The 24,654-nt window shown below is 41.2% G+C and overlaps 2 protein-coding genes across 4 annotated transcripts in view; one reads left to right on the top strand and one right to left on the bottom strand.

Annotated features, from left to right (window-relative positions):
• Positions 1-19,822, top strand: part of unc5cb (unc-5 netrin receptor Cb) — a 105,551-nt gene extending 85,729 nt beyond the window's left edge. Inside the window, exons 8-17 of one of the 2 annotated variants that reach the window (XM_029516291.1) lie at positions 3,427-3,483; positions 5,974-6,165; positions 7,931-8,293; positions 10,324-10,411; positions 10,550-10,721; positions 14,194-14,427; positions 15,068-15,217; positions 15,313-15,477; positions 16,255-16,433; positions 18,408-19,822. In XM_029516291.1, coding sequence (XP_029372151.1) covers positions 3,427-3,483; positions 5,974-6,165; positions 7,931-8,293; positions 10,324-10,411; positions 10,550-10,721; positions 14,194-14,427; positions 15,068-15,217; positions 15,313-15,477; positions 16,255-16,433; positions 18,408-18,567 — 1,760 coding nt within the window. In that variant the 3' untranslated portion in view covers positions 18,568-19,822. The remainder of the gene's footprint in view (positions 1-3,426; positions 3,484-5,973; positions 6,166-7,930; positions 8,294-10,323; positions 10,412-10,549; positions 10,722-14,193; positions 14,428-15,067; positions 15,218-15,312; positions 15,478-16,254; positions 16,434-18,407) is intronic. The other variant, XM_029516292.1, reaches the window with a different exon arrangement.
• Positions 19,823-20,456: 634 nt separating this feature from the next.
• The window catches only part of bmpr1bb (bone morphogenetic protein receptor, type IBb), a 42,889-nt gene continuing 38,691 nt past the window's right edge, over positions 20,457-24,654 (bottom strand). For both annotated transcript variants that reach the window (XM_029515115.1, XM_029515116.1), the window contains exons 7-13: positions 23,702-23,798; positions 23,481-23,625; positions 22,748-22,940; positions 22,174-22,471; positions 21,903-22,078; positions 21,676-21,806; positions 20,457-21,518 (exon numbers count right to left, since the gene is read on the bottom strand). In XM_029515115.1, coding sequence (XP_029370975.1) covers positions 21,393-21,518; positions 21,676-21,806; positions 21,903-22,078; positions 22,174-22,471; positions 22,748-22,940; positions 23,481-23,625; positions 23,702-23,798 — 1,166 coding nt within the window. In that variant the 3' untranslated portion in view covers positions 20,457-21,392. The remainder of the gene's footprint in view (positions 21,519-21,675; positions 21,807-21,902; positions 22,079-22,173; positions 22,472-22,747; positions 22,941-23,480; positions 23,626-23,701; positions 23,799-24,654) is intronic.

The raw sequence follows: 24,654 nt of genomic DNA, 5'->3' as shown, positions 1-24,654 counted from the left end.
GTTTAAAAAAGAAAGGCTCTGCCACATGGGGAAGTGCCCTAAGTAATTATCCTTGTCACAAGCTAAGCATTTGGGAGTTATATTTAAAATAATAATAAGTGATTATATTGTAATTATATAAGGGGGGTTACAGCTACCTAGCTGGCCTGATTACTACCGTAATTTAAAAACTCTGAATTCCTTTGGCCAGATGAGAGGAAACGTGACGTCAAATACTGGCACAAATAGGCGAGAGCCTGGTCTTGAGAGGCCAGTTACATGTGTTGGAGAGTGACAATTTCAACATTTAATCTTTAAATGATTTCAAAGTACACAGAGTCTCCAGTATGCACCAGCATTTCCCTCTCATAAATCACAATTTTTCCATTGGTTTTATTATTTTTATTGCTTGGGCTGAAGCCAATCTGTGGTGCATTCAGATATTTTTTTTTTTTCTTCAGGCAGCAAATTGTTTTCTGTTTCTCTTTCTTCCATCAAGTTAAAACAGCCACGCAGTTCAGCTGGGCCAACAGTCCTGCTCACTCTTCCTTATAATACATTCACAAATTAGAATTGTGCTGCAGTTTCTCAGATGTACACGTGCCTGTGTGTGTGTGTGTGTGTGTTCACTGCAGTATGAAAAAGTTACTGGATCAAGTGTTTGATACACTGAAATTCATCTACTTCCTCTAACCGTCTCTGTCTTCTTGTTATTACGGACCTTCTTCTGTAATAACAAGAAGTCAGCAGAAGGAGATGGAGTTGGAAAGACTGCACAGTAACTGGGTTAAGCTCTGCGTCTAGTTTAATAAAACTCAGCTTCAATAAACATCTTTGAAGGTGTTAGACTCACAAATTGTCACAGATGCCTTCATGGTATGTATAACCCAGTGCAGATGGTGATTGTGACACTAATAATATAATAGGGTGTCTGGAAGTCTACAATCTGATGCAGCTGGCTGTCACTGTGTGTAGCTGATGTGAGCTTTTGCTGCACTGTGGGGTTGAAGATTTCTACCTGTTTTGTGATTTCTACCAATGTTGACATGACGTACCGTGCCTTATTTGTGACGTCGTATTGGTGGTCAATAGGCATCTTTTGATGAGGCTGGCGGAATAATGAGTATTTCTCTGTCCAGAGTTCGGGCTGGGGTTACCCCTACCCATACGTACTGAGGACTGACAGGAAGCTGTGACTTCAGTACATTTTACACTGATTTCATTAAACATCAGAGGAGTGCGTGAGCTGAGATTATTACGAAGGTCATGTCTATAGGGTATAAATAAAATCAGGGGGAATTTCATTTCCTTCTGCAGCACAACATACATTAACAACATACCTCACAGTTCCCCGCTCCACCACACGCCCTCTCTAACTCAGCCTATCACAGAAGCATTAGTTCTTCATAGATTGATGGCCAGTTTGCAGAGAATATAAAGCCATAATGATATAGATTTAGGATCATTTCAGGGATTGATTTTTTTTGGAAGCTAAGAGGGTGAAGCCACTTATGTCAATGCTAATGACCATTTCCACTGGCATTTAGGAGAACGGCCCATTATCTAAAAGCTCACATTATAGCAAATATGATTGGGAATGGAAGTTGTGTGCAATCTGAACTCACCTTGGACCGTTGATCTGCTCCCTCCAGCACAGTGCTGGCATCTGAGCAAACACGTGTCTGTGGATTCCGTTGCAGCTTGATCTTATTTTGAGTTGTTTGAATTTATTTAAATCATTTCAATTGCAGTCCATCACAGAAATCTGGAAAAGGAATTTGATATAACCAGACTTGGAAACACACCTCTTGGAACTGCTCTATTGAAGCACGCCATAAAAAGTCAGCTGACTTTAGTTGAAAAGGAAAGAGTTTTTCTAATTTACTTTGCATCGTGTTTATCACATTCAGACAGTCGGGGAGTTTGGGGTTTGGGTTTAACCAAGTTAAATATCTCCAGATTGATCTAGAAAGGTTTCACTTTGCCTGGTCAGACAGATCTTACAAACTCTAACACACAGGTCTAATTTTCACGCTTCACTAAGGCTCACCTGTCTAAATCTTTGCACCTCCTTATGGTCTATTTTCCTTGATTCTGATGTTGTTTTCCAAGCCTTTGGTAAGTCTACTCTCAGACATGACATTTTCTTGACATATTGATCTGGAGAAAGGGGAGCGCACACTCTAGCAAGGGCAAATGCTTTATTGCTCTCAAACAACAGTTCAAACATTTTCTGTCCTGAACATCATCACTCAGTGGTTTACTTCAGCCGTGAAAGAACATGAAGGTATTTTATCTGTATGTATAAGTGGTTGAAAAGATTTGTTTGAATCTAGATGAATCGAATTGAAAGTTTCAGAAATAGGAATGAGCCTTCAGTTATTCAAACGTTGACACAAAACCACATCAGTTTTGCCAGACAATATATTTCCCAGAGCTTGTATATCTGCCTTATTCAAAGATATAATGACAGAAATACAGATAATAATCATTTGTACATGTCTTCCTACTGACAGCTCTGTGCTGTCAGCAAGGAACTCTGTCTCTTAGGTTTTCTTTGGAGCCCACCCACTAAAGTACCCCTATAGCCTGCTATACTGTACGCTCAGTCAGGAGGAACAGAAACTCTCCAGGATGGGTTCAAAAGGGCCATCAGTTAGACTGACCCTGACAGTCACCTCCCCCTGCTCCGGCCCGGCCTCCCTGTTGCCTGATTATATGTACACACCAGTCCCATTTATCAAGCTATTGATTTTCCTGTCGGTCTGCTTGTCTGCCTGTGGCTCCCTCCCTTTCCAATAAGGACTTCATTGTTTGTATAGTTGTTTATGGATGTCCCAGGGAGACTGAATATTATGTGTACTTGTGCGCTACTCCTGGCTGCCATTGTTAACTGCTTTCCACTTCACTTCCACACGTTACGTGGCCACAATAAAGCCAACAACTGAAGTTTTCCCACCAAATCTCTTCAACCTTTTTCTCTTCCCTGCTTCCCTAAAATAATCGTTCCTTTTATCTTGTGCACCTTCCTCTCCATCCACCTTCCAGTGACAGATGCAAGGCTGTAGGTTCTATTGACTCTGTTGGAGCCTACGCTTTATCAGCCCCCTCCATTCCCCTCACCTGCCAGCATCAGTCCTGCTGCTGCTGAGGCACTAAGCCTGGTTGATGGATAGCGCAACTCCCTCACAGAGCCTCCATGTTCCCCTTGCTTTTCTCATCCATCTCTATACTCTGTACACAGATCGGGAAAGGAGGGGCCAAATCAAGAAAGATTGTTTCCCTGTGTCATCACTCCTACTCATGAGTTTGTTGCTGTCTCATTTGTTGAGTTTGTTTTTCTGTTGGCTTAAATTTGATTTTCATCATCCCTCTTGCTCCACCAACCCCCCAACCCCCTACCTCTCCTGCTCTCTCTCCCAACCACAATCCCTTCCTCTCCCCAAGGTTCCTTGTATCAGAAGTCCTCTGAGGCAAAAGACAAGAGTGATTTGGGAAATTCATGTGAGTTATTGTTATTGTTTTTGTTGCTATCATCATTGTTTTTTCTAACGTGATTTCTTTATTCATTCTCATTTGACCTTTTTCTTTTTCTTTGCACATAGTCTCTGACAGTAAAAACATAAAATGAAACAAGAAAAACTTTATACATCTTGATCATGTTGGCCATCGTTTTTCTTGTATACTAATAAATTCTTTCATCACTTTTATCCAGCTATGGGCATTTCCCTTTTTTGAGCTCTGCTCTGTCCTTTCTCTTAATGTGTCTCTGCTGGCTGCATGCCCGCTCACTGCCATTTTACTACTCAGTAATTCAGAGCTGACACTGCCCTTTACCCTGTTGCTCTTCATGAACTTCATCCTGACACTTTGCCTCACTGTCACCTCAGCTGCTGAGTCTGGTCTCTTTGCATTTTCACCCTCCCGCTGCAAATCTCTGCGTCATAGCGATGAATGTGCTCAATGGTGTCTTTCATTTCCATTTCTTGTACCTTTCCGACAATGGCTCATGTTCAAAGGGATATATTAATCTAAGTGATACATTTTAATGCGTACACTTAGGTTGCTGCCTTTATCATCAAAGCATGGACGTAATATATACTGTATGTTAAATAACTGCAGGGGAGCATGGCATAACGAGCACAGTGAAATTACATTTTCAGACTTTCACCATTGGTTTTCTGTTCATGTCTGTGCTAAAGGAAGGATTTGAAGCCTTATGTATGTTAGGACCTAGCTTGACACCCCTTCATAGTATAACGTCTCTGTTAAGACTGAAACAGCACCACAGCACTCATGAGTCTCAGAGAAATTCCATCTTTGAAATTGCAACAGTAAGAAATCCACCGCCTGTTTAACTGTGCTCATTCACTACATAACTCATTCACAACTAAATTTATTTTAGTTGTGTATTTTTGGTATTTGTCTATTTTTTCACTCACCATATCTAAACAGTCATTTTAAGAAATGTCCTAGTGAAGGTCAACACAATTTTCAGTTCCAGATTTCTATATACGTACTCTATTCAAGTAACTCTATTTAAATATTGAATAACATGCTGTTTAATGGAAATAAATTAAAAACTAGTGCCGGAAAAAAATGCAGTTACTTGCTACATCAAGTACGTGATAAAAATTATGCAACTTATGTCTTTCACTTGTCACAAAAACACTCTGCTCTTGCTTTTCTTGCTCCACTCCTTCATCCTCCTTTGTGCAAGAGAACGCAAGTGACAGATTGAGTGCCATCTGCATCCCTGAGACACACAAGGCTAATTTACACAAATGCTCGGCCATCATGAATGTCCTTTAGGTGCTGTGCATGGATTGATGTCTGATGCTGCCATCTACTGGTATAGATCCTGTGCCATTTGCATAGTTCAATCATGTAAAAAGCAGACGTATCTGCTATTAAGATAAGTTTGTTCACTTACAATGCTTTATGTCAAAACACTGACATTTACACTTATATTCATACCTCAAACAATGCAGGCACAGAAGCTCCCATATGCTGTCCAAGTTTCTCTCAATTTGTCAATTTGGCGACAGTGAGGGACATTTTTCACCAAACGCCACAGAGAGTTCAGACTGTCAGTAGGCATCCATTAAAAGGTCTCATCTGTAATGAGCGCCTGTCTGAGTCTGCGTTTCTAACAGCCACTATATCCATGCCAGGCCTAGTTATCATTGAGGTTTCTCCAACTGGAAAGTGGACAGAAAGACTCTGGGAAGGAGACAGAGATGAAAGAAAATTTGAGTAATGCAAGCTATGTCTAGATCTTATCTGCAGTGTGTAAGAACAAAGACAGAGACAGACTCTGAACTTCAACACAGAACATAGTAATTTGAAGATGAAAACATCTATATCTCTGTCTTCAGAACTTTTGATCTCACTTCTGAGTCTGCTTGTTAGAACTGTGTGTCATTGGGTTGCACTGGCGCAGCCTTCCCTATTAATCGCGCTGCTGCATAGAGAGTTTGTCATCATTATCTTTATTTCGTTGTTTAATCTCATCTTTAGAATGCATACAATGCACAAAGTACAATATAGCTTCTTAAGAGATATGAAACCATGTCACAGATATGGACACAAGTCAGAACTCGTATGCATGTTGTTGTAAATGAGAATGAAATGCTAGGTTGCAATGCTGAAAGGTGAAAAAGTGAACTCAAGGTAGTTTCAAACTGAGTTTTACATCAAGTCTCTACCACGAACACACTGACTTATTGCCACAGCAGGTTGGCATTAAGTTCAATGAAAAAAATAAAAAAGGACAAGCAATATACTGTGTGCATTTATTTCCCAGTAGATGGTTATTAATATCCGGCTCAATCTTAAACCAGGATATTAGTCTTTTGATAATGGCTTCATCACAGCTCCTGCCTATTGAGAAAGAAAGCTTAATGCTATTTATATGAACTTATGAGATCTTAAAAAACCATTTTTCTCTCTGTGTTTTGTCTCTCTTCCTGCTCCCCCACCCCCTTCATCCAGTGGCCCCCAGTACAGATGATGTAGCTCTATATGTGGGTATTGTGATAGCGGTGATCATGTGCCTGGTTATCTCTGTCGTCGTGGCGCTCTTCATCTACAGAAAGAACCACAGAGACTTTGATTCTGACATCATTGATTCCTCTGCCCTCAATGGTGGCTTCCAGCCAGTCAGCATCAAGACTGCCCGTAAAGGTGAGCAGGAGATGTGTTATTTATTTTTGTGTGTATGGATTTGTCCGTTTTGAAAGAGTTTGAGTGTCTTGGGAAGATGGGAAGATACAACATCTGAGATCCAGTGACCCATAGATCATAAAAGTCTTTTTTTTTTTTTAAGACATCTTATTTTAAAATACATGAATATCTTTTATATACCTAACAATAAAAGCAAAGGTTGCAGCTAAAATAAGTTTATAATTTTGTGTCTCGGTGGTCAAAAGCAACACCAACTATCTTTTTTTTTTTTTTTTTTTTTTTTTTTTTTACTGAAGTTAGCATGCAATCACTAACTAACCCAAGCTCATCTCGTTACTTTCCGATAGCGACTCGCTGTAGCCTCCAATTTGCTCTGAAGATGTACTACAGCAAAGGGGGCGTATTATAACCTCTAAATGTCTAAGTCTAATAAACAATGGCTATTTGATAGAAACCTTGAAAACGTTTCATCCTGCCAGTTCTCAATAGTCCGAGCTATAAACACAATTCAGTCTGCACTAAAAACTGTAAAGATTCAACCCTGAGTTCTAGGTGGCACACCTGTTTTGTCAGGCATTAGGAATTACTCGTATTAGTGACTCACAGCGGCATTAATCTGCTGGGACTCTGGCAGCACATGTGTGTCACTGATGATGTGAATGTAAATGTGCCCTTTTGACTGTTGATGCGGTGGGAGTTTTGTGAGAGAAACACAGACAGCATGTTTGTGCGGTCAAGGTGATGAAAGTATTAAACTTGCCGTTGCGATGGGAGGCCAAACTATGCCCCATCATTAATGACTAATAAGGCCAGTCTGCATGCCGCATATTAAACTGTAATTAGATTTCAGCTTGTGACGGAGGACTTAAAAGTAAGACCGCAGAGATGAAGACAGGTGGCAGTGAACAAGCAGGGAAACAGACAGATCACAGTAATTGTGTTGCAAATAGTCTGGGTTTTGGGAAGCAAGGAAAAGGAAAACTGGGGAAAAAAAAAACAAAAAAAACAACCCCCCCAAAAAAAAAACAGATAGCTGAGACAGGTAAATACGATTTTAATTACTTAGGTAGAAAATGCTCACTTGGTATTTCGAGGCAAATGAAATTGGTAAATGTACTTTTTCTGTTTTTGTTCTCGTTAGTGTGAGATTCACTAATTTCAAAGATGTTTGCTAATCCAGCTCCAGGCCAGGGAAGAAAACTTTAGGTTTCAGAATCTGAGATGATATTTATTCTTTTTTTTTTTTTTTTATTGAAACAAATGCTTAATACCTTTAAGCATTAAGCATCTATGACTCCATTGCTACTAACAATGATGGTATTGACATCAAATTTAAAAGTTATTATTCTAAAAATCGCAATATGAACAAAAACAGTTTGAAAAAGGTGACGGAATGGAGGTAGTGGAGAAGGACAGAGAGCTGCCACTGCCTTCGCTACACCCACTCAGTCCAACTATTGAACATTCATCCTTGTACCTGCTGGGAAAACTGAGTGCTAGTGATGCCATCTGTTATTGATGAATCCCAGCTGGCTGCATCTATAACTTCTGACTGAGTAATGTATCTTGGTGGTTGAGTGGACTTCCCTAATGAGTGAAAAACAAATGAATTAAGCCAGACGGCGTCTTCCTGATTCCAACTAACACTTTGATTTCAAGTTATCAGTAGATTCACAGTCAGGGTTGGAAAGACTTTTGATGACCGCAATTCTTTTCTTGAGACATTTACTCTGCTTGACTGATGTCTAGTTCTTCTCTTTTTCAGCTGATCTCCTAACAGCACCGCCTGACCTGACCTCAGCAGCTGCTATGTACCGCGGCCCAGTCTATGCCCTCCATGATGTGGCTGACAAAATCCCCATGACCAATTCTCCACTGCTGGATCCTCTTCCCAACCTGAAGATAAAGGTGTACAACTCCTCAGGTTTAGTGACGCCACAGGACGACCTGGGAGGAGAACTCTCCTCTAAACTGTCACCTAAGCTGCCACACTGCCTTCTGGACAACAGCGACAGCACGATGGGTCGTCGCACACAGACCCAGACGCTGCTCCGCACCAGGGACCCGTCCTGCACCGCTCTGGGCTCCTTCAGCTCCCAGGGGGGACACCTCATTGTGCCAAACTCAGGTACTGTAGTACGCAATGAAAGGATTTGTAATCTAATTTCTGTTTTGATCAATAAATCTGTTCACATTCATATTCATAACCAGGTTGCATATTTTAAAATATGAAGTTGTTGCTCAAACTGTTAGTCTTAAAGATTCTATGAAATTAGTATTTAACGACCTAGACCATTTCTTGGCTGGGTACAGCGTCTTCCCCTCTGGGTGCAATCACTGAGCAACCTCACAGTGACAGCTTTAAGAAGTTAGTGCACTCAGAAGAAACTGCTCACTTGAAACGGCATCTTATCATTTTTCCAATCATATTTTTTGTACAGTTGAAACTAACAATATGTAACATAAATGAGTGAGGCAGATTTTTGTCACCTGCAGACAAGATGGCTACATCCCTCGCTCTCCCCTGGTTTCAGGCTCAAAGCTTTCCTAAGCTAGAAGAGAATAGTAAAGATATGATTATAGGTGACATGTATGAAGTAATTACTGTGCCTTGAAAATCATCACTTTAAATAAATAGAAAAAAAATACACTATAAAAAAATACACACTAGAAATAAATATTTGGGATCTAGCTTAGTTATAAACAGCTTTGCAAAAATAACTAATAAATGCCTTTCAGATCGCCTGCACACACATGTACAATGCAATGTGTGGTATAAAATGAGTTTATATTCATCTCTGACTTAAAAATGTGTTTTTAATCTATTTAATCTTTGCAAGCGCTTCAGCACATGGAGTGATATCCAACACCGTAGTAGGACGATATAAAGTATGCTGTGCATGTGCGAGATCTGAGCTGTCTATCTTGTACCTCACCACCTCTGTCAAGATAGCTTTTACACACAAGCAGCCTTGACTTTGAAACAGTACGCTAAACCATGTGTAACCCATCAGCATATTGCCCGCACACAGTATGAGAGTTGATGGATGCCTAAGTTGTGTATGCCATATGTGGTGAAGTAAAGGTGTACTCCGACATTTACAATTCATTCCTCACTTCAAAACCGCACGCGCTGTTTGTAACATGCCACAGATGCATGTCGACAGGCTCAGACAAACTGGCAGCAACATTGAAGGATACACCGACTTCTTAAGTTTCATAAGTTTTTCTATTTTTCATTTTGATTCCTGTAAAAATGTTGTCGGCTGTGCTCAGTCACCTCATCATGTTACATATGCAGAGGGAGAGGAAAGAGCACATTTGATATTTGATCCATTCGTGTGTCTGGGTAATGAAATATTTTTTGTGGCAGTGTCTGTTTTGTATGTTGCATCTTAAAATGCTTTTCCGATGTCTTTGAAGCTGTGCTGTGAGGGAGAGTGGCGGTGTGCTGTGCAAAATGTCCCTGTGGCAGGGATGTGATTGCCTTTGCTAGCTAGCAAGAGAAGCTGTCACCTTTTGAAAACTTCAGTACAAGGACATGGGAGATCGATGAGCTATCTGAGGAACCCCCACCAGACAGAGGAACAGTGTGTGTTTTTGTGTGCATACAATGCGGGCGGAGAGGGAGTTGGAGAAGGGTCTCAAAAAAACACGTTGGACAAGACATCACGTCAAATCAATCTCAGATGGAAAAATGTAAATCATGCCGGCTGCAGCAATATAAGAATGCTAAGATGAGCAAAGAGACCATTGATTTTAGAAATGAAATGTCATTTCCTGACACCGAAGGTAAAGGCAGTTAGGTGACATAATTTTTATATGTGGGACTGAAGGGAGTCTGTATTATTACAAAACTTTTCCAGGAAAATGAACTTTCACATTTCACTGGGGCTTTACCTGCTCTTTACTAGTGCTGCACTACACTAAAATATACCAGTTATTTACTTGAGTTGAAGTTATTCCATTGAATATTTTACAGTGTTTGGTGAGATGCCCCATATAAACATACAGTACAGTCCATAATGCAACTACCCTGAAGCCTGATGTCTCTTTATGCTCCCACTGACTGAAACAAGTGACAAAAAAACACCTCTGGCCAAAGTCACAACTCATATTTGGCTGTTTGATTTGTCTCTCTGTTTTTGCTCTCCCCAGGGGTGAGTCTGCTAATTCCAGCAGGGGCCATTCCTCAGGGCAGAGTGTATGAGATGTATGTGACGGTTCAGAGGAAGGACAACATGAGGTACGCGGGGCCACCTGCTACATCCACGCCCCAGAGCTGTGTTTACCCCTGTCAGCACCGCAGTGTCACACGTACACTGAGAATGCTGTCACATCATTGCTAAACAGCATTTGTGTGTTATTCTCTGTGCACTTCCAGGCCCTCGGTGGAAGATGGCCAAACAGTTCTCAGCCCCGTGGTGAGCTGCGGGCCCCCTGGAGCCCTGCTGACTCGGCCCGTCATCATCACCATGCACCACTGCGCCGTGTGTGACGGCCAACAGGATTGGCTCATACAGCTCAAAAGCCAGTCACAGCAGACCCAGTGGGAGGTAAGATGTGGGATAACCAAAGAAAAATGTGCAAAAATGCTTTTGGCAGTGTTGTGAAGTATTAAAATGGTGTGTTTGTCACCTCAAAATAACATTTATACATGAAATATATTTGTTGAATAATCCACACAGCATTTGGTTGAAATTCTACTCGAGAGAAAAGCAAAGATCAAAACGCAGTGATGAAATGGTTTGGTAGAAGAGATAGGTGTGGGGGATCACCTTCCCCTGCTTTGTTTGTGCAGCTCAGCACTCAGAGAAAGCCCCCTGTTGTTTCCAGGTGCTGAAATAGTAAACCTTTGATAGCAGGGGAAGAGCTGGGATTGTTGTGCCCCCGAACTGTTTTCTCATACCTTTATGAATTCCTATTTGTGTGTGTTGGTATGCAACTGCGTGGGAGTGTGTGAATTATTTTTTTGTGTGTTTTTGGAATCCCTTTGACTGCAGGCTCCATCATTAACAGTGCTGATGATGATAAGTTGGGTTGCTGATGGCTCCAGTGTAAACGTTTACCGTCTCTACCCTCTCACACGTAAACCACCCAATTACTGTGCAGATCATTTGTAAAGATCCCGTCTCCACCCTACCCAAAAAAACTGCTGCCCTAAACTTTGCTGTTTTCCAGTCATCAACTTGCTCTCTAAAAATCGTTGTCATATTATTACATATAATAATATGATTCATTTATGATAATACAAAAAACATTGCTTTGCTGTAGGCAATTCTTTTTTCACTCCCAAGAGACGTGTTCTATTCTCCTTCCTTTAATTCTTTCGGGCATTAATTTGCTGAAAATCTTTTTAGAGGGAAAGGTGCTTAAAAAAAAAAAATTAAACCATTAAACATTTCTGCAGTGGCAGGTCAAGTTATCTTGGCTGGGAAATTGAAAAGCAGTACAAGGACAATAAAACACAGAAAAATTCAGAAAATTTACCTAGATCAACATAAGTTAGTCGTCTGAATTAATAAGATATTCTGAAATTCCAAGAAGAACTGAATGCTTTGCTTTGACTCTATGCAGGAATAGAGGCCAATCTTTCTTCTACAGCTTATCCGTTTCCGGGTTCACAGGGGGCTGCTGGAGCCAATCCCAGGTCACACTGGGTGACGGCGAGGTCACCCTGGACAGGTCACCAGTCTATCACAGGGCCAACACACAGAGACAGACAGAGACCAACAACCACTCACACTCAAGACCTACGCACAATTTAGTCACCAGTTAACCTAAACATGATGTCTTTGGACAGTGGGAGGAAACCCACACAGGCATGGGGCGATCTTGAAAGCTCTGCACAGAAAGGCCCCAGGCCTGGGAATCAAACCTGCAACTTTCTTGTTGTGGGGCAACGGCGCTATTAGAGGCCAATCGCATAGCTTAGTCATCCAGTATATGGCCACTCAGTCATTTTGTCACTGAATAGTGACTTGAACAACATCATTTTCATGCAGACTTTCCACAATCTCCACTGCTGATGTGATGATATCACTTATGTTGCAGAAAAAATTGCCAGACAGGCCCCACATGCCTTTGTGACATTGATGAATTACTTTGCGGGAAGCCAATAAAGCTCGGTGTAAACTAAGTATTTTTAAGGAAGAAATAACTATTGATTACATCTCTGACCCGTCAGAAATGCTGATGGTAATATCCAAGGTGATGGCAGCTTCCTTTATATGAGCGCGTCTCTTCCCACTGAGGTCCATCTTCATGCTGCATGTGTGAAATATTGCTTTATATGACATGCTCTGTCAAAGTGTGTTCATCACATCGAGGCATATTATATTTATTCAGAACATTTGCAGTATCTTTCTCTCTCTCTCTCTGTGTGTGTGTGTGTGTGTGTGTGTGTGTGTGTGTGTGTCGTCTTCATCATCCGATCAATTCCAGTGACATCCAGCATGATGCACCCCTCCCCCACTGGAGCACACATACCCCTCACACCCCACATGCACTGTCATTGAGGAAACATAACATGGTGTTGCAGTGATGATGAAGACAGGTCATATAATGAGGAACATGTGGGACTTTCTGCATCAGTAACGCTACAAAGATTGGTCCTCCTGTGCCTCAGCTGATGAATGCAGTCAGAAAACAGTGAATAAATTATTTGGTGTGTGTGTGTGAGTGTGTGTTTGCATGGCTGATTGTCTGTACACATATGTATGAAGCAAAAGCCTACTTTCTCACTGCTTGTTCTAATTATCCCCCAATAAGGAGCCCCAGTATCATCCCCTAGGAGCAGTTAAAGAGTCTAATGATCAGCCATAATACTGCTGTTAAACGGCCTAGCTCACAATAAAATACTGTAATTTTTCTTCTGTCTCTCATAATAGGCTGAATTAATGCCAGTGTGCTACTCACAGCAGTGTTTGGATTAGAGAGGAATAGAAACTAAGCTCGAGAGAGATGGAGAGAGTGTGAAAGAGAGAGAGCCACAGAGCCCCTTCGGACCAGACAACCTTAAAGAAAGAGAAATATGTCCTGGCATTAATGCTTTTACAGGGGTCAGCTGCAAATAGTCTTGAAACTCAGTCATCCATTACCTCACATACACATCAGTAGTGTCAGACATTACTATTACACAGACACTAAGTGCCATTTCTAAAAGGACAACGCTCGCACAGGAAAGCCTTGACCTGTGACTGTGCCTTGCCCGTTAAAAATTCTACAATGTTAGATTTTAAATAAAATTTAGATTGCATTCCCCTTTGTATTAAACTGAACTAGAAGAGCCCAACACGACACCACATGAGCCACCTCCACAACATATGTAGTACCATCATAGATTTTCAATTGGATGACTAAAATGCCATTTGTGACTAATGACTCCATTTAACAATCACAGCACTGAAAAGTTAAGGGCTGTAAGTATGCTGCTCATATACAATCTTGGTATTCTTATAATGTAACAATTCTGCATTTTGCTAAACATTTTATTAGGTACAAACATTGGGAAAGATGACTCAATTGACTCACCAAGTTAAACTGCAAATTAAATTCATTTTCCTTTGACTGATTTTCTGTATGTCATTGTGAATGGATGGAAAATGTATTTTGTTTACATTGTTTTTCATCGAGCATCAGTTTGAATAGTCCCATTTCTTAGAATGAAAAAACATTGCATTAGAAGTAGAACAACATAAGCTTGGTAATGGGGCCTTGTTGGCACAAAAGTTAACTATGAAATAAAAATGCCTTTAGAAACTTAGGTGGGACAAAGCCAAAGCGACAGATGTGGGCAATTAGAAATGCAAATTAGTCATGTTTTGTTTTCATCTTAATCCTCTTTTAAATGGGATTTTTCCAACTGCAGTTGCTTCTGTGAAAGTCCTAACGAAACCCTCTCTGGCTCATCATTCATCTTCTTGTTGTGGGGCAACAGTGCTAACCACTACGCTGCCGTGCCACCCCCTCTCTGGCTCCTTTAGCTCATCTACTCTCTGTGTCTCTGTCTCTGTCTTCACACTGCAGGATGTCGTGGTGGTAGGAGAAGAAAATTTCACGACGCCGTGCTACATCCAGATGGATGACGAGGCCTGCCACATCCTGACAGAGACGCTGGGTACCTACTGCCTGGTGGGCCAATCGCTCAGCGCTGCCACCATCAAGCGCCTCAAACTGGCCATCTTCGGCCCCGTCACCTGCCCTGCCATGGAGTATCACATCAGAGTCTACTGCCTGGACGACACACAGGATGCACTTAAGGTAAGCATGTAGTGTGCTCCACCTGTGTGCATGAGATTATGTAGCTTAAGATAACCGTGTTAATGATAATTCTAAGATGCCTGAATTTGTGTGTGTTTGTGGGAGCATAGCGAGCAGATGAGGTGTGGGAGGCAGAATGAGAAATCTTTGTGTTTGGTTTGTCACAATGAGGGGATACAAGCGCTTGAATAGTGTCGCTGCTCCCGCTTGAAAGATGAGGCTGCAGCGCCAACACAGAATAAGCCAAATTTATCCCTGTCCTCCACTGTTGTCTCCTCGCCTCAATTTTGTTTAATACTTCCATCTACCTACACACAGGAAAGATAAGGAAGGATTATTACACTGAGTAGGGGTATTGAACACGGTTATTAAGTTTGGGAATGGATAATGAGAAGTGATAGTGATCCTGCTGCAAGGACATTGAAGCGGGATTTAGATAGCAGGTCAGGATTCGGGTTCATAAAGCGCAAGGGGAAAGTGATGGATATGCTATAAAAATAAGATTTCATTTGTAAATTCTCATTAAAGCGGTTTCGAGAAACCTCTGCAACAAACAGGCGAAGACAACAGTTGGTAGCAGCACTAAAGTAGAAAGCGTGCCTGGTTTCATATACTGAGCAGTTGTGTGTGCGTTTTTCAGGAAGTCCTGCAGATGGAGAAGCAGATGGGTGGGAAGTTGTTGGATGAACCAAAGACTCTCAACTTTAAAGACAGCACCCACAACCTGAGACTCTCCATCCACGATGTCCCCCACACGTTGTGGAAGAGCAAGCTTCTTGCTAAGTACCAGGTACTCTGGCCCTGCACTCTAAAAGAGGCCTTAAACAGTGTCATGCACTCGCCAACAGCCGAGTAACTTCCTCTGCCTCTGTCACATTATTACAGGAGCTCTCCTTTCAGCAAGTGTGGAATGGCTCACAGAGGAATCTCCACTGTTGCTTTACCCTGGAGCGGTTCTCTGCCAGCACCGTGGACCTGGCCTGTAAGATATGCGTGCGCCAAGTGGAGGGAGAAGGGCAGATTTTCCAGCTGGACACTACACTGTCGGAGGTCGGGTCTCATTCTTGCACCGATGCTGAAGTTTTCTATTTGATTCATAACTCTGTAAAGTCACTCTTCTTGTTTAGGTACGAGCAATGCAAAGATCTTTTGAACACTGCTGTCAGAATATTGCATTCACAGATAAGGCAGTACCTCCACTGCAGTCTCTCTTATGAATGTTACTTGCAGATGAAATTACTCTCGCCCATGTCCTCTTTCCTTATTTTTGCATTGCTCACAAAGACTGACAGGGTGGTAGACAGGAAGTCTTGACCCAGCGGCTTCCTTTTAGTTCTGCCAGTGACAGAGCGATGCAGAGCAGAGAGGAGCGGAGGGAAGAATAATCACCTTCCGCACTGTTCTTGCCTCACAAAGACCATCTGGCCAGGAGAATAGAGCTCTGGGGATGGAGGAGTACTCAGGCTTTGTGCTCAGTAATGAGATGAATTACAGTACATGTGGTGAAGAGCTGTGTCCCTGTTTGGCCTTGCTTCATTTGTCTCTGGGTCTTGCTCTCGCGTCTGTAGCCAGACCTCCAACACTTAATCCTCCAGATGCAATATATTTGAAAATCACTCAGCGTGCATCAATAAATGGATGGCAATGAAATGAGTGATTTTCAAGCCAGAACCAGAAATGTTCTGTGCTACAAATCAATTTGAGCTACATTATGTTTCGTTTTGTGAGATGGCGTTAAATTATGTTCATGCGGCCTGCAGCCTGAAAGAATGTCACTGCCGGTCTGTGACTCTCCTTCAACCTTTCTCTCCTTCTCTCACTCTGCAGGATTCCCAGAGTATTGACACGTCTCTGCTGGACCCAGCTAGTAACATCACCACACTCGTCGGGCCCAATGCCTTTCGCATCCCTGTCTCCATCCGACAGAAGTTGTGTAGCAGCTTGGATGCACCGCAGACTAGGGGCAATGACTGGAGGATGTTGGCCCACAAACTTAACCTTGACAGGTGGGTAGAGGAAAAGAGCAGCCCAAGAGATGGGAGAGAGGAAAAAAGTGAGACTGTGACTCAGACTCAGGCTCTCAGTGGTCACAGTTTTGCAAGAGGAACAGGTTGTCTCAGCGTTTTTTTTTTTTTTTTTTTTTTTTTTGGCAAGGGTAAATGAAAGAGAAGTTATGTGCAACTCAGACTGTCTGAATGGAGTCAAATATTGCACAGGAAATAAAACTAAATAGATAATTTAGCTTCTTTTTTTAATTGTAATTGTTCTTTTGAATCGGAACAATAGTATAGATTAGCATTTGTTGAAATTAGACTAATTGAACCAGAGACACAAACAGACAGACAGAAAAAGAGGAAGATGGGAGGATGCTCAAAACATCACCCATGTCTCCTTGTTAGGGTTTTGTGTGTGTGTGTGTTTGTGCGATGAAAGTACAGTGCGTGTCCATTTATAAGGCCCCAGCTCAGTGGGGTTGCCTTATCTCAGGCAGCAGCTGCAGATTGATGGGACCACTGACAGTGTGTGATGTGAAAATAAGGTGGAGTGGAAGAACCAAGCTCATTCACAGCCTATACCAAAGACTCAGCGCAGGACTTTGCAGATCGTTAGTTTCTATTTACATTTTTTAAAATTTCATGCTGTAGTAACATTAAGGATGATTTAAAAAAATTAAATTCACGTGGGTTTTTTTTTTTTTTTTTTTTCATAACATAAATTGGGCCACCAAATTACAGCAAAAGAAAACATATAATTTGTGGCGTAGTTAACCTTTTTAAAGGGACTCTGGTATGAAATAAGCAGCTCATTTGCTTTTTTCCCACAGTTTTGTTTAAACTTTTATAAGTAAGATTTTATTTGTGAGCCGTGCAGAGTACTTAATTTACTGTAAAATACAAACATCAGCTCCGTCTTAGAGGCGGAAAATCCAACCCATCAATTATTTCATTACAAATGAGTAGGATTTAAACCTAACTTGAAAAATTGATATTTTTGCCTCAATGAATCCTTTACATTAAACCACACAGGCTCTTCTGCACAGTGGACTGTAACAGTATCTGTTGCCAAAATACTCTGAAATTTCAACTATGAATATGTTTTGAGGATTGGGAGTAAGACCAAAATTTGGTGTTAAACGTATCTCAGGGCGGTAGACCGTAGTCTTGGATCTGACATCATTCTGCTATGATTCTGGTCTCAGTATTAGAGAAATTAAGAAAACAGATGCAGAAGGGAGCCCTTTCCATCTCTCTCTTAATCATCAGTCTGCACTGGACAGGGCATCATCTAGATTCAGAGTTTCAGGTCATTAATAGAGATTTATTCAAGCGGTGGTTGTAAATTACTGCAAAATAAAAAAGTAATGTCAAACAGCTCCGTAGCACATCATTTCATATTAAATTAGTTTTACATTTCCATTTTTTCAGAGTCAGTCTCTAATAATGATCTGTTCAAAATAATACTATTGATCTCAAAAATGTTATATGAGAAAATAAGACAGTTAGTTCTGTTCCTAATTTTCCCTTCTAATTTTTTTTTTAACCTCTCACAAATCAACACAAAGCACAGATGAGAGAATACGAATAGCACAAATAATGAGAAAAGGGAAATGTCTGACTTCAGTGCGTGTTGAAGAAATGAGCCCATGAATAGATTGTGTTAGTTGAATAGCTCTTGGCTAAACCCTCTGACCAGTTTTGAAAAAATGGCTTAATTTAATGGGAAAATAAAAAAAGAAAATGGCCAATGTTTCTGTGATTAAAAGAATTTAGCAAATGTTTGCACAGGCACTTTCTTTCTGATAAGATTATTGTTCCTTGTTGAGGAAAAAGGGCTGATGACCACAGAGAAAAATATACAAGATGGAGAGTGAAATATTTGCACTAACAAGATACCTGTGGCTTTGGCAGCAAACCAGTTCCTCTCTGAGTGTCGTCCACATCACTTTTTATTCCTCTGTCTTGTCGTAATCTTTCACTCAGGTATCTTAACTACTTTGCCACAAAATCCAGTCCTACGGGAGTGATCCTGGATTTGTGGGAGGCCCAGCATTTTCCCGATGGCAATCTCAGTCGTCTCGCCCAGGTACTGGAGGAGATGGGACGCCATGACAGCCTTGTTCCTGCAGCGACTGAGCACTGACATCTGCCCACCAGGGAGCGAGACATTCCAGGGAGGAAGAAGACATAAAAAGAAAATAAGATTGAGGGGGGGGGGCGCCTGAAAGCAGGAGAGTCATTTGGCATCACAGTGACATATGCACGTACACACTCACAGACACTGCATGTGTGTACACTCAAAGAAATAAGAAAATAGAGACAACTAGACAACTAGGTCTACTCAGTCATGACCCAGTTAAATATCGGCAACAAAGGGTTTAAAAACTTGGGAGGGTAAACAAGACTCTCTGTCAGTCATTTTCCTCTGGTGGTTCTTCTTCTCTGGTAGAACGACTTGATTCTTTGGAATCATCTGTCCGGTTATTTGGATGGACTGTACGGATATGTGGATGATGTCTTTGCCCCCTTGCCAACAGCCAGTGCGATGGCGCCCGGTCAGAGGTCCAAGAATCCCAAGGATGACGGCTTGGACCAGAGGAAGCATCTCTCACTCTCCAGAAACCCATCTCCATGACGAGTATGTGTTCTATGATAACATTGTATTTAATTATATGCCTATTTATACATCCTTTTTTTTCTTGTTTTTTTTTTTCTTTCGTATTTTATGCTGTCTAATAGGGAATAATGTGTAGTGTCCTCATGTTTTTCTTTTTTGTTACCGCTTTCATTATGTTTGACTGTATCATAGCACTCCCTGGTGGACTCTTACAGTAGTGACCCATCCTGTCAGCCACATTTACATGTACAGAAGGAAATCAATGATGTAACCATTTTTTCGGATTTAGTGTTGCTGTCGTAACTAAAATGAATACTTTTTATTATTGTTATGTATAATTATTGATTTTCAACATTGCGTGCTTCTTTAGTTTCAAGTCTTTAAAGTATGTTTCATAATTTGAATTGGTTGTTTTTTCATTATATTTTCTTAGTGTTTTGTATGATTTAGGGGTTGTTTTTTAAGTCATTTGAGAAATCCCACCAGTGTATTACCCCTTAAATAGAAGGCAATCAACTATATTTTGCCCAAATAACTATAATTGATGGCTGATGCTGATGACTGGTATGTCGCCGACCAGGCAGACGAGTGGTACTGTAGATGCTGTGGAGAAGGGAATCAAATAAGTATATTTTTGTAGGACCAATGCAACTGAATACATCTGCTTTTTACCAAATAATTGACTTACAGTTTGTGAGGTAAAACTGATTTCACAAGGCGATTAATCTAAATGTTGAATATAAAAAAAAAAAAAAGTCATTTCCTGAGTGACATTCATCTGTAATTTCGGAGGAGAATGAGAGATTCTCACTGAGAGGTGTGCGGTTGTACATTAGTGATGGAAGCCATTGCTACTATGATGACACTGACTCTGTGCATAACAATTAATGATAGTTGTAAAGGCAACATTCCTTTGATGCATCAGCACTTGTTGTTGTTCAAGTGTTCTTGGTTGTTTTGTTGTTTTTTTATTTGTTTTTTTTTTATGGCAGTTGTCCCAGTTTTTCGTAAAGCTGTCTATGCAAAGTTTGCATCCTTTTGAAACAATTTTTACATTCTCAGTGGGCTAGCCTTTGCATTCCCTAGTTGTTCTCCAGCTTCATGATTATTATTGTGTATAGTGAGAATGTAGCCCGTCTGTTTTTGGCACTCACAATGTTCCTCGCAACTGCTTGCATTCCATCTGTCGAGTTATTGTACAAAGTGTAAGAAAGAATTTTTAAGACTAATAATAAATTATATTTATATGCAACATTGGAAAGGGTGCATGAGAAGCTTTTTGTCTGAATAGTATAAAGAAGTGACAAAAGTCTTACAGCAGTGGTTTAAATAAATAGGCGAGCCTTGAGACAGTCGTTTTATTCAGGAATGTTATCCAGAGCCACTCGTACACTCTCATAATCACATATGTACAGATTAAATAAGGCACATGCCATAGTGGTAGAGTGGACGGGACATATTCTGTACACAGAAATCATCAAAAACATAGTTTTATATCCATAATGACAATAATTATCAATAGATTTCAGCTCAACCTTTTACAAATGAACTGTGAGTGGAAAGAAGAGAAAATGAGCGAAACCTAATACGTTTCAATGCTGGAGGCTTTAAGGACAAGTAGTTCACAGAGCCATCAAAGATCTAATACCCCGAGGTCTTCTTTTGATAGTGAAACTAAAAGCCCTTTGAATTGCTGTAGAGAAAATTATTCTTTCAATTAATTTAATCTCCTTGCTTTGTAATTATCATAATAATGATAATGTCTTTGAGGTCACTGTGCGTTAGACATCTCTTTGGATTGATGACAGTCACTATTAATGGAATTGACACTGAACTGAAGGTTTACAGTCCGCTATGATATTAGAACATGCAGTGACTGAGTTAAAAAAAACAAAAAAACACGAAGGCAGCTGTGACGGTACAAAAGACTGCACATGGAATACTGCTATATGGCTTTAGAAGGACAGAGCAGGAGCTTCCTCTGTGCTGAACCTATCAGAGATTTTAGTCCTCCCCTCCTGCAAGGGTCCCCATCTGCCTGCCCACCTGGACAGTCCGGACCCGACATCCACTTAGCTTTCACAGAAAGCACAACCTGAACACTTTGTCTGAGGCAACAGTGACTTGGACAATGGGAGGCCAGATTGCCGGAGACCTTCTGAATTGTCTGCCTCTCATTTTTCTGGTTCTCTGTCCACCATTATGTCCGTCACTCATCCTCCCCGTCAGTTTCCTTTGTCCTATCATTTGCACTCTCCTTTTTTCCCCCTTTCATCTGTTGGCCAGTGTAAAGAGCACTGTGCTGTTGGCAGTGACGAGTCTCTGATGAGAGCATCTCTTTCTTGACACTGTCACATTTTGATGTCTTGGGACTCTAACATCTTTGCCAGGGTCTTCTTCACCCTCAGAGCTGTGAGTCGAGAGGCTGGGTTGTGAGCCCAGCACTCTGACATCAATTTCCCCATCTGTCGTAGACACTAAGGACATACGTGTACATTAGGATATAAAAAAATAAATAAATAAAGTTTAGGATCACGGAGTAAATAAGCATGTATCACCTTTTAATGAGAGCTTTGTAATCGTGTTACTGCTCTATTAATGATTTTTGTTCAAGTAATAAAATATTCAGAATACCTCATCACTGCTCCAACGATTAGCAAAGGAAGGTCTTTGTTTCTTAATGCAGACAACTTCCCTCATGTCCTCATAGGAAGGATCAGTGGGGACGAGGTCGTGATAAGGCAGCTGATACTCCTCCACGATGCCTGCGGGGAAAACACATATTGGTGTCTCAGCAGGATTAGTATGAAAACACCTAAATGTATTCACACGAATAAACAAAAATAAGACTTTTTAGAGACCTCCAGAGATGCAACGACGTGCCATCTCCCAAATGATGAGACCAAAACTATACATGTCAGCCATTATAAAAGACTGGAAGTAATTCCTGTTCAGGGTTTCATCCAACACTTCAGGTGGCATGTAGCGCTTTGTGCCAACGCGTAGGTTGGGAGGAATGTCCACCTCATTCGTGTCACTGACAAAAAGGAAAGACACAAATAGCTTGAGTTCAGAAATGCCTCGGATACTGTATCAAAATGAGATTTCATCAGCCAAGATACGGTGGTGTACCTGTTAAACTTGACAGCAAGCCCGAGGTCTGCTATACAGCAGGATCCGTTCTTTTTGACCAAGATGTTTTTACTCTTCAGATCTCTGTGTGCGATGGCTGGCTTGCCCTGTGTGCCATAGATCTCAGTGTGCAGGTGACAGAGGCCTGATATGGAGGAGTAGGCCAGTTTCAACAGAGACTTGATGTCTAAGGTGTTTGACTTGAGGTAGTCATATAAGGATCCATTCTCATGGTAGTCTGTGATCAGGTAGAGCTGAGTCCATGAGCCGGTTCCTTTAATGTCGGCTGCTATGAATCCTGGGGGTTAGAAAGTGATCATGGCGGGACTGAGAAATGCACACAGAAAATAAAAAACATGGTTTACACTTGTATTTCACCAACTTGCATGCAGCATTTGGGGAGCTATCCTAAATTTATTCTAAACTCACCCAGAGAGAGAAAACTATTTAGCTTGTGTTTAATGGAAGCAGAATTCAGACTGACTTACACACACACACACACACACACACACACACACACAAACGCTTAGATCAGCACTTCACACACTTCTTCATTTTGTTTGTTCTTCCTTACCAAGTATGTTGTCATGTCTCATGAGGAAAGTCTGATAAATCTCAGTCTCTCTGAACCAGCTCTCTTCCTCTGTGGTGAAGAAGACTTTGACAGCCACTCGCTCTCCTCTCCATCTGCCCATCCAAACCTCTCCGTATCGCCCTTTCCCAATCTGCGTAATCATCTGGATCTGCTTGGCGATGGTTCGCTGCACCTGGCAACATAACGTTGTAAAATAAGTCTGTTTTTTAATCATATAATATTTAAGACCACTTAAAAAAAAAAAAAAAAAACTTTTAATCCATTTGGAATTTCATAATTGCAGACATAAGGGATCTGATTTTTTTGTTTTAGTTTAGAGCTGTACTATCATGGATGCTAGCCAAAGTTTTTTTTCTGGCTCTTGGGCTAAAGTTAAATTGGGCAATAATTATTATAGATATTGCTGGATATTGGCACTCAGGAAAAGGGCAAATTATCATATTTCTTCATACATGTTTTATTTTTACAAAATAATTATAAGCAAATTAGAATCAAAACAAACAACTATTGCTAATGTTCTTCTTGTGAGAATAGTTATAATGTGGTGTTTACGGGTTTTTTGCATTAAAAATCTGTGGGATTAGCCATAAAACCAGATACTACATGTTCATATAAAAGGATGAAAGTGATTTCAGTATCTCGATGAAAGCATGAGTCGATGCACTGATCTATCACTGCTATGTTGGGCAGATATGAATTGCATTTTTCTTACCAGTAGAGGGAGTCCTGACCCAGAGCCAGACCCGATGCTGCGGGAATGCTCTATCATGTCCTTCAGAGACTCCCCAGGGGGGATATAGGTCTCATCCTGCTCCAGATCGATACTGTAGTGTGGCTGCGACTCCTGCCGCTTATATCTGGCACGAAATGTGATGCAATGTTAAACGCTTATCAGGAAATGTGAATTCTTTGCCACAAATCTAAGTGTCCCACCTCAGGTAGCAGAAGATGACGATGAGACCAAAGATGATGCTGCAGACTATGACCGAGATGAAGAGAGCCATGTACTGGATACTGCTGTCCACATAATCTGAAAATAAATAAATAAATAAATAAATAATAATAATTCAGTGACACGAAATCTGAATGTGCTCTCCTCTTAATGTGCATAGTTCTGGTCTGACCAAAAAGGACAGTAAGTAAAAATAGAAATTGATGAATAGATGGTGGCAGCTATCAACTCCATCTTTCTAATTTTCATTTGCAGGGACAGGCTCCTCTTCCCCTTTCCTCCCTCCTGCCCCGCCCTGCATCTCCCCTCTGTCCCAGCATGTGATCGATCACATCCCCCTTCCTGAATCCCAGAGATCAGGTGTCACACTGACGTGGCTACAGAAACTCCTGAGGCCCAAAGCAGCTCTGGGGCTCTAGCCTTTCTGTCATGATCCTGCCAATCAGACTCGCACTGAACAAAAGACTAATGGACAGAGGGGATACTCCATAGTGTGCAGAGACCAGAACCACATACATAGTTGCTCATGCTCTTGACTGACTGGTCTACGACATGATCATCTGACCATTTGTTCCTTGCTGTGTTGGATTTTGTTCTACTTTGATGACAGCCTTCGCCAAATTAACAAGGAGAAGATACACGAAGATGTAGAAAACCAGAAAAAAATCCTTTATTTCCAAATGAGTAAACATATCTGTAGATCAGAGTTTTTCTCTCAAAGGGCATAACAAAGGATGTGAGGATGGTAAATCTGTGTGTGAGAGAAAGCTAGAGAGAGACGTGTGTGTGTTTGTGCGTGTTGCAGAGTGGCAGATGGACAGATATCTCCCATCTGTACCGAGGCAAGAAACTCAAGCAGGCCCTGGGGAGAGGCTGTCCTTTTCATTAGAGGGTGAGAGAACAAGACAAGCCTGCAGGCTCTGTTTCACCTGCC

Source organism: Echeneis naucrates, chromosome 12 (assembly GCF_900963305.1).
Source record: "Echeneis naucrates chromosome 12, fEcheNa1.1, whole genome shotgun sequence".
Taxonomy (NCBI): domain Eukaryota; kingdom Metazoa; phylum Chordata; class Actinopteri; order Carangiformes; family Echeneidae; genus Echeneis; species Echeneis naucrates.
Note: the sequence above shows the minus strand (reverse complement) of the source record. Positions and strands in the feature narration are given on the sequence as shown.